Genomic DNA, 9,527 nt, shown 5'->3' with positions numbered 1-9,527 from the left:
TATACCTGTCGATTTATTATTTGTGCATTCTTCTATTAGGAATTTTGGAACACCAGATCGCATGTCGCGCAAGGGTCGCACATACCTGAAGGCCCACCTGGTATCTCACCCTCCCTTCAGTCGTTTTTGCCGTTTTTGGTTTGTTTGCTTTTACCATGCATGCGTTGCGTACCGTCGGCGGCATATTCGTTAGAAAACATGTTGTTTTTAACCGTCTTTATACAGAGTGTTTTAATTTTAGCCGCCCATCCGGTGATGGAATTTGGGCCGAAAAATATCACGGTTTTGGATGGAAAAGATGCAACTTTGACTTGTAGAGCCGCAGGGGCTCCCTTGCCCAATGTGACCTGGATTTTTAACGGTAAGTGAAAAGTGGATCCTTTTTCATCGGCCCAATGCGAAATAAATTCAATTTATCGATGTATCAAACATGTAACGTTCACATGTGGCAAAAAAACGGATATCGGAAAATTAGTGGTAAAAATAAAATTGTTTATGTTCCCTTTCGGAAGTGCGTTTGAATAATAAAACTGACAAGGGCTATTGTTTCGGTTAGCGAAACGTATCCCATAATATATTAGAAAATTTTTTAGAATATTGTCTTTTCATATCAGCCAACGAAAGCATTGGGTTGAGCGGGACATTTAGAAATTGGACATACATCTGTAGTATCAGCCAGGTTTTATTTGCTTAAAATGGTTATAGCTCGTTTTTTACTGTGTTATCCTAAATTTCATTCAGTTGATAAAAAATCTATTGAAATTTTAAATCATAGTGGCCCGTATATTTGTGGTATTCGTTTTCCATTTACATTTTTTAATAATTACCATGCATTATAATTGCAACTAGTATTGATTGAAACTTTATATAGTTTAGAGTGGATTTTCATATTTTCATAAAAAATTATCATACTAACATACATAATTGAACACGTTGTCTAGGGGATTCGGCCTGGTCAGTGGTAAAAACAGAACGTTTTTCCGCTATCGAGGTTTCGGAAATGTATATTTTTGCCCTCGCATGAAGTCAAAATAACATGTTGTGCAGTGATATGCTTGTAAATAAATCCAAATGAAAATAAATTAATTTTCCATTAAGTACAGGCTCAAACCACACAGTTCATTTAAGAAACGAATTGTTCGACCATTCCAAAAAAATTTAGATTTTAAATAAACTTAAGAAAAACACTTAAAAGCTTACAAAAAGCAAATTGGTGGAGTTTCCTACCAGTAACATTGCAAATAATGTAAAAGTATTTATAATTAATCATTGTGAATGTATAAGGAAGGACTACAAGGCTTCCAGGCCGTTTTAGGATAGTAATTTCAATTTGTAATTTTATTGTAGTCTTGCTAGCCCTGATAAAGGCAAACATTTTAATTAACGAAAGCTTGGTAGCTAAAATACGTTCACTTTTTTACCACTGACCAGACCGAATCCCCAAGACAACTTGTTCAATGGGTCTTTTATCGGTCAAGAAATTATCTTCTGTAAATAATTAATAAAAAATTACACTTCCAACAACGCTAGTCTTATCGATCCTAAAAATCCTTAGTTTAAATTTAATTGATTTGAATCTCTAAAGGGAATTAGGTCTTTCATTACCATTGTATTCTCGGTATTTTCTAACTATGTTACTTATGGTTTAGAACTGTGAATTTGAGATGTTTATGCGAATTTCATTAAAACATTAAAATTATACAGTAAAACTGTACCTTAACTGTACTCGCTACCACCAATTTTAAGCAAGTGGTCATGTTAAGTTAAATACATTTCTGATCAAAATAAAATTTTTAAAGTGTTTACAGGCAGTAACAAATTCAGATCTCGTAAACCTTAAGAGGGACAAAATCGTAAATTGGGTTCGTTGGGAAGACTGAACAAAATATAATTTTGTTGTCGGTTTTTAGACTAAAGATCTCGAAGAATTAATAATACAACTTAAGGGAATTAAGAGAAACTAAATACATTTTTAATAACTAGGCCTGTTATAATCAGGTATTTGTTTTTGCAACAAATCAAATATTGGCAAATGTTATGTTTTTCCTATTAGTTTATGTACAAAAACATACGAATCATTTTAAAATATCGCCTTAATGAGTTTCACAATGTTCCTGATTTAGATCGATAACTTTCAAACACACAATCCGGCAATTTACATTATTTATGTTTGTTCATATGGAAAATCAATTGTTTACTGTGATGGACAAGGAAACGAAAAGGAAACAAAGAGAAATTCACAAGCATTATTAGGGTCCGTAGAATTAATACATGATGTTAAATATATACGTTATTTTAAGAAAACTGTATAATTTTGTAAAGAATTTAAAAAATCCTAATAATTTTACTTTTGTTTTGAAATACTTTGTGCAAATTTTTTCTTATATATATGTTTTTCTTTCTTCAAATATATACGAATTGCGGTCTGCCAACTTCCATTTCTCCTATTTAGCCTTTTTATTTCGACTTCAAAGTGCTCGATTTCTCGAACTCTTGTTTAAATACGCACATTTAATATGTTCCGCATACTTGAAAATATATAATCCAGACCTTTTTAAGGTGTTCAGTTTGTTCTTTACCTGAACACTAATTCTACTTGTCACCATTCGGTTCAACAACGTTTTAAACAACATTTTCACTCTGGGGATTCCGGGATACGCTTCAGCTCGTTGCGCTGCTGCTGCTAGGAAACTCTTGGGATTTTTTTCAAGTCAACGCAAAACCGCAATTTTATAATAATAACTCGTGGCCGCAAGCTGATCAAATTATTATTTAAGGAACTAATTTACAAAAATGGTTGTGTTTTATTTTAGGTAAAGACGAAGTAACCACTTCAAGCCGAGTGCAGATTCTGGAAACGGGCGATTTGCTAATCGCGGCTGTACGAGAAAAAGATGCCGGTTCCTACACGTGTCTTCGAACGAATGAGGCTGGCGAAGTGAAGGGATCAGCACATCTTTCAGTTTTAGGTAAAAATAGCGCGGTTTTTCGCCAAGCAATGCATCGATTAACAATCATCCTATCGTCTTAGTGCGGACTCAGATCGTGCAACCTCCCGTGGACACGAGAGTCCTTTTGGGCCACACAGCTACTCTTCAGTGCAAAATTTCGTGCGATCCTACCGTTCCCTACCAGTTGGATTGGTTTCGAGACAAACAGTAAGTTATTTTTATCTCCAGCAAGTGAACGAGTGTCTTTTTTAGAAGAAACCACCGCTTTGTTGCTTTTTCGCCGGCTAAATGGGGCAAAATTAACATCGACTAAAAATGTTCTCACGGGATTTTTTTTCAGAATGATAAACCCTAGAGGCAGTCAAAGAATCAACATACTGCCGGATGGAATGCTGGAAATTCAGGCCGTGAGGGCGTCTGATGTGGGACATTACACGTGTGCCGTCCAATCTCCTGGGGGAAACGAAACCCGCTCTGCCAAGTTGAGCGTCATCGAACTACCCTTTGCGCCCACAAATGTTAAAGCCGAAAGGTGAGTCTTTGAAAAAATTAATTTACTTGTTTTTAAATATAACCGATATGTTCTTTTAGAACTGAGGACGGTGGTCAACGAGCAGTAAATGTGAGCTGGACGCCGGGGTTCGATGGAAACAGCCCGATTAAACAGTACATCGTGCAGAAACGCGAAGTGCCGGAGTTCGGTAAGGCTCGAAATTGGCTTGGACAACCCCTTTTCCTTTTAGTTAAGCATTGTTTTTGTGTTAAATCCCCACTTATTACTAACATTAAAGCCTTACTACCATTGTAGTTTAAGCTAACCAGGTGAGAGTCAGAGGCTCCGATACTAACTGTAGCCTTGTCGGATTAACCATGTCTCTGTTAAGACTCAAAAAATCGGACGTTTAGAAAACATGGAAAGGTAAAGCAAAACTTACCAAATTCTTTAATCCGCCTCAAAGTTCTCGCAAGATTGAAGGTTCTGCATCTCTGGAACCCAGTTAGACCGACCTGTTGAATAAAAATTGGGTTTTTAGAACAGCGATGCAAATGGCTTCTGAAAAATTCAATTATTGAGGTATAAAAAATGAAAACCCGCTTTGTTAGTCCAGGAGCTCTATAAAAGTTCAGCGTAAAGTCTATTTCGTGTGTTTCTCGACACCGAAACATACTTGTCTGTAGATACTGTAATGTATAAATTCATTTAAAATTCAGTGGCAATTTTTATTTGTAAATGCAATTTTTTATACCAAATTTATTTCAGCTGCAATTTTCCATTGAATTCTAAGTATGATTCAGGTAACAGACTATATGATCAGGTAATGTGCTATTTGTTATACATAAACTCAACAGTTACCCAGATATCTACAATTGGGCTTATCAATAATTAATAGCGCCGATTTCTTTAAAATGTCTGTTATGTCCTGAAAAAGTCCTATAAATTTCAAAGAACAGAACAACAACCACGTTAAATTTTCAAAATGTTTAATTACGCAAAATTACTTTTTACCTCGTAAATTCCTCGTGAAACGAATAACTGTTTAAAAATTAACAAAATGATGTAAAAACCTACGTAAGTTTTACTTTTACATAATTATATACAGCATGGATTTATATTAATTAAATATTTTTTTGAATTTATAGTAATTAAAAACAAACAGTAAAAAATAAGCTCGTTTCTCCTGAACGTTAACAGCATCAACACAAAAACATTGTTTAACTGCATGAGCATGTAGATAGTGGCTTTTGGGTCTGAACGCGCATTCATAATTAAGTTGCATTATAGTAATTTTCGTTAAATTAATTCATTTTCATAAATTAGTTAACATCGGATCGGGCAAACATGCGTTTGATCCCCACTGTTCAATTTATTTACCAGCCTGGTTACTATATTTTGCATTTTAATTATTTGATTATTCATATCAGCCCTGATTTACGCCAATAAATTCTGCTCGCATGCTCAGCGTTTCAACTGTAGCCGCTAGTGTCCCGCCCACCGTAACACCTAAGCAGTGTAATTGTGCCCCTTTAGTACCTCCTATTGCAGGCCCCATTCCCGACCCCCTGCTCAACTGGGTGACTGAGCTGAGCAACGTTTCGGGCGATCAGCGCTGGACGATGCTGACCAACCTCAAGGCGGCAGCTTCTTACCAGTTCAGGGTCAGCGCTGTGAACAGTGTTGGCGAGGGCAGCCCTTCGGAACCGAGCAATCAAATTATGTTGCCGCAAGAAGGTAAGAACGATTGGTTTTGTTTGTGTCACTGGTGTGTGTTTCACCCACATCCATATATAAAAACAGTTAATTTAAAGTAGCAATGCTAAGAACAGTGTTATTAGGCCTGGGTAATACTGTGTTGAGTTGCGCTATTGAGTTGTTGCCGCTCTCTGAGTTAACGAGTTATAACTCATCGATCAATGAGTTACATGTCATTAGTCAAAGCTTTACGAAACCCGAGACTGGAATTTTCACATCTAAAAAAGGTCGTCGACATTTTTTCTGAGTAACATTTTACTATATTTCTTGAAACAACTAAAAAAAAGTCATCTAGATTTTCCCAGCAACAGACCTGAGTCTAAAGAAAGTCGACGAGTTTTCTTGTAATCGATATCTTAATTTTTTTGCATAAAAGATTCAGTTTGCGAGTATTTTACAGTAAAACGTTAGGAAAACGCGGTTTTCTGTTTAGAGACAGTGTTGTTTAGAAATATTGACCTAAAAGTGAGGAAACTCCAGGTTTCAAGAGTTTTCCAAATAAATGATTATAAACTTTCGCTTTTACAGTTTGGGGAAATATTTTTGGAAAAGACCCATAAATTATTATTAGGGTTTAGTCCATAATTCAAAGCTCCAAAATTTTTGCAAAGCGGTTAATGAGGCGAGTGTTCCAATAAAATGTATCTTATAATTTTTCATTTTATATTATTATATAATTTTGATAAATTTCACAGAAAATACCTGAAGGTTGTCAGTATTTTAAGTAAATCTAAAGAATAATGCGATTTTTGCGTCGAAAGAATGACCTGAAAATTTAAAAAAACTTTAAAAATCTTCAGAGCGATGAGGGTGGCGAATTTGCCAAACGACTTTTTGAAACTTTTGCTCTCTGGTCGTTTTTTCAAGATAATCATAAATACTTTCGGTAAACAACTGAATACAATTATTTGCTTTTTGTGCCAAATTCAAAACTGAAATGGGTTTTCTAAAGTTTCCTGCAAACCGATGAATGAGGCGAATTTTCTAGCAAAATTAATTTTGTCATTTTTGGCTGAAAAGACCCCAATATTGTTAGAAAAAAAGAAAATCATCAGAAAATAATGATTTTTTGCGTTTTCGATTAAAAACTTTTAGTTTTGTGATCGATTTTGGAGAAATCCTTAATGATTTTTGATGAAAAACGAGAGGAATTTATTTTCGTTTTTGTCCCAAATTCGACGCTAAAATAAATTTTTGTAAAATTTTTACAGCAATAAATTTTCTTGTAATTTTTTGCGTACAAGACCTCCAGATCATCAGTCTTTTAAGTGAAACTCTACAAAATGGATCGTTTTTGAGCAAGTTGGTAGCTGGAAAGGAATTTCAGAACTTTTTACAAAGCGATGAACGATTCAAAATTTATTTTATAATTTTTCGCGAAAAATACGGAAGATTTTCAGCATTTTTAACTGAGACTTTAGAAAATTGAACATTTAGAGGAGAGAGTAACTTGACTAAAACTGAAAAATTTTTCAATTTTAAAAATATTATTAATAATTGGCCCTTAAAGTAAATCTAAAAACAAGTAAAAAGGTCATCAACATTTTTATAGCAACGGAGCTGAGTTACTGCGCCGGTGCGTTGGGTTGGTGCACCAAGGCATTTGCGTAGTATTGCGCCAACTCCTAAAATTTCACTGAGTTACCCAGGCCTAAGTGGTATAGTAATCCAACATTAGATCTAGAAAGGTTGTTATTTATTACAATTAAAAATGCAGGGTGAAAACCGCGTTTTCTCTACTGAAGGGATCCCACTGAATTCATGTGGCTTTTAGGAGGCCATTTGATCATATGAAAACGATTCAGTCTTATCAACAAACTAGCTCATAGCTATTTAAAATGTAATAATCAAATATGAATTACATTTTTTTACAAACTTCTTGTTGGGTACTTCGCCTCAAAAATGTGTGTCTTTAAAAATGACAGAATTTCCCCACGTCTTTTATTACAGATTAATAAATAGTGCTCCTTGAAAGATCTATATCTATATCCATCTCCTATTGCGAAATAGGAGATAGATACGACAAAAAAATTTGAGGCGAAATAGCCAACAAGAAGTTTGTAAAAAATGAATCCGCCTCAACAATATAGAACTTATCTACAACTTATGAATTACATTGTTGCGCACATCCAAATTTAATGTGCTATTGCTAACTATTATTGTATTATTAATTAATTATATGGAAACGCTGTCGCTGTTTATAACATTTTTTATAGGAAACAGTAACTTGTTTTTATTTATTTTTTATCATGCAGGCAGCTCATATACATTTCTGTTCAAAGGTGGGATGTACTACATACTTTTTGCATGATAATTTGTTGTCATGTTGCATCTACTTTGATTTTTATTTTGATTATCTAGGATGTACAGGAGTTGTGTGTTATGAAAAAAATCTGCAACTTTTCACAAGTCTTTTGGCAAGTGTCCTAAGGATGCATAGAATGGCTAACCATTTTTCACTTCACTCATAACTTCTCACTAATGCATCCTTCATTCAATTCTCCTGAACATCCTGTCGTTTACGCTCATTGTCTTCAGCTTTTCTTCTTCTCATGTCTTTGTCAACACAGCTAAAAGCCCCTTTCTAAGAAAATTGTCGTCTTTAGCACCTTCTGGGCCCCCAGTGGGATTTGTGGGCTCCGCTCGCAGTTCCTCAGAAATCATAACGCAGTGGCAGCCACCGCTCGAAGAGCACAGAAATGGCCTCATTTTAGGCTACATCATTCGATATCGGCTGTACGGTTACAACGACAGCCCGTGGACCATCCGAAACATTACAAACGAGGTTGGTGGACGAGACGAAAACTTTATGCTCAACCACACGATCTTCTACTGATACTTTCCAGGCCCAAAGAAACTACCTGATTACTGATCTGATCACCTGGAAGGACTACGTCGTCCAAATCGCCGCCTACAACAACAAAGGAGTTGGAGTGTTCACTGACGGGGCGAAAATCAAGACCAAGGAAGGTGTTCCGGAGGCGCCGCCAATGATCCGGAACGTGGAGGCGCTCAACTCCACAGCAGTGCAAATCTGGTGGAAACCCCCAGATCCTCAAAAAATCAACGGGATAAATCAAGGCAAATTAAACTTGATTTAGCAAAAAACCCGCGTCTATTCAGCTTTTTTTAGGCTACAAAATACAAGCCTGGCGTTGGCACTCCAGTAGGGGCCACGTGGAGGCGAGCATGATGACGGTTCATCCCAACCTTCTAGACCCATATGCCGAGCAATCTGCACTGATGACGCATTTGGAAAAATTCACCGACTACAACATCACGGTTCTCTGTTTCACTGATCCAGGCGACGGGGAAATCAGCGACCTCGTTCCAGTGAAAACTCTCGAAGATGGTCGGTACCCAAATTATTCGCTCACGACTCGAACCACAATTGCTGCAAATTTACAGTTCCCGATGAGGTTTCCAACTTGCAATTTGATGACATTAGCGATCGGGCTGTTAAAGTGCTGTGGCAGCCGCCTAAGAAGATCAATGGCATACTGACGGGCTACCAGATTCAGTATCAGATCAAGGACATGCCAAACACGTTGCGGCTCAGAAACCTCTCAGCTGATACTTTGAGCGAAAAAGTGAATGAGCTTCAAGCCACTACTCATTATCGATTCGAAGTTACTGCTTGGACTGCTGTCGGACCTGGACCTCCTAAGGTATGTACCATAGCCAGTGGAAGATTAACCAACTTGTTGGTTTCATCTTATGAAGAATGGGGATTTTCAAGGCAAGTTCTTTCAGATTGCCATTATCCAGTCTGGAGTGGAGCCAGTTCTGCCTCATCCGCCTTCCAAGCTGGCCCTATCGAACATCGAAGCATTTTCGGTTGTGCTTCAATTCACGCCAGGCTTTGATGGCAACTCTTCCATCACCAAGTGGACTGTGCAAGCGCAAACTACCAGGAACGCCACTTGGTTTACCGTGTATGAAATCAGCGACCCAGATGCGACCACTATTACCGTCACCGGCTTGGTTCCGTTCACTTTGTACAGGTACCAACTGATTTTTGATGATTTTTGCGAAGTTTTCTAAAAACACCTCTTTCCAGATTACGTTTGATAGCGAACAATGTGGTCGGGTCTAGCATTCCCTCAGAAGCAACTAAAGAATTCCAGACTATTCAGGCACCTCCAGCTCATCCGCCGAAGAATGTCACCGTTCGCGCCATGAGCGCCACTGAATTACGAGTTCGTTGGACCGTAAGTTTATCATTTTATAGAGGATGTCTGGAGAATATCTGTACAAAAACCTACTAACGGTTGCTCGCGTGGAAACATGAACATTTAATATTACTATTCATCGTTAGCGTCCCT

General features: G+C 37.0%; 1 protein-coding gene across 1 annotated transcript in view; it reads left to right on the top strand.

Annotated features, from left to right (window-relative positions):
• The window catches only part of LOC109539596 (protein sidekick), a 123,808-nt gene that overhangs the window by 101,805 nt on the left and 12,476 nt on the right, over positions 1-9,527 (top strand). Inside the window, exons 9-20 of the mRNA XM_048666938.1 lie at positions 228-361; positions 2,814-2,969; positions 3,032-3,158; positions 3,292-3,483; positions 3,543-3,652; positions 4,996-5,181; positions 7,809-7,987; positions 8,049-8,283; positions 8,336-8,554; positions 8,611-8,870; positions 8,956-9,206; positions 9,263-9,413. Coding sequence (XP_048522895.1) covers positions 228-361; positions 2,814-2,969; positions 3,032-3,158; positions 3,292-3,483; positions 3,543-3,652; positions 4,996-5,181; positions 7,809-7,987; positions 8,049-8,283; positions 8,336-8,554; positions 8,611-8,870; positions 8,956-9,206; positions 9,263-9,413 — 2,200 coding nt within the window. The remainder of the gene's footprint in view (positions 1-227; positions 362-2,813; positions 2,970-3,031; positions 3,159-3,291; positions 3,484-3,542; positions 3,653-4,995; positions 5,182-7,808; positions 7,988-8,048; positions 8,284-8,335; positions 8,555-8,610; positions 8,871-8,955; positions 9,207-9,262; positions 9,414-9,527) is intronic.

The sequence above is a fragment of the Dendroctonus ponderosae genome, unplaced genomic scaffold (assembly GCF_020466585.1).
Source record: "Dendroctonus ponderosae isolate FM_Combo_2020 unplaced genomic scaffold, Dpon_F_20191213v2 Dpon_F_20191213_5, whole genome shotgun sequence".
In the NCBI taxonomy this organism is placed as follows: domain Eukaryota; kingdom Metazoa; phylum Arthropoda; class Insecta; order Coleoptera; family Curculionidae; genus Dendroctonus; species Dendroctonus ponderosae.
Note: the sequence above shows the minus strand (reverse complement) of the source record. Positions and strands in the feature narration are given on the sequence as shown.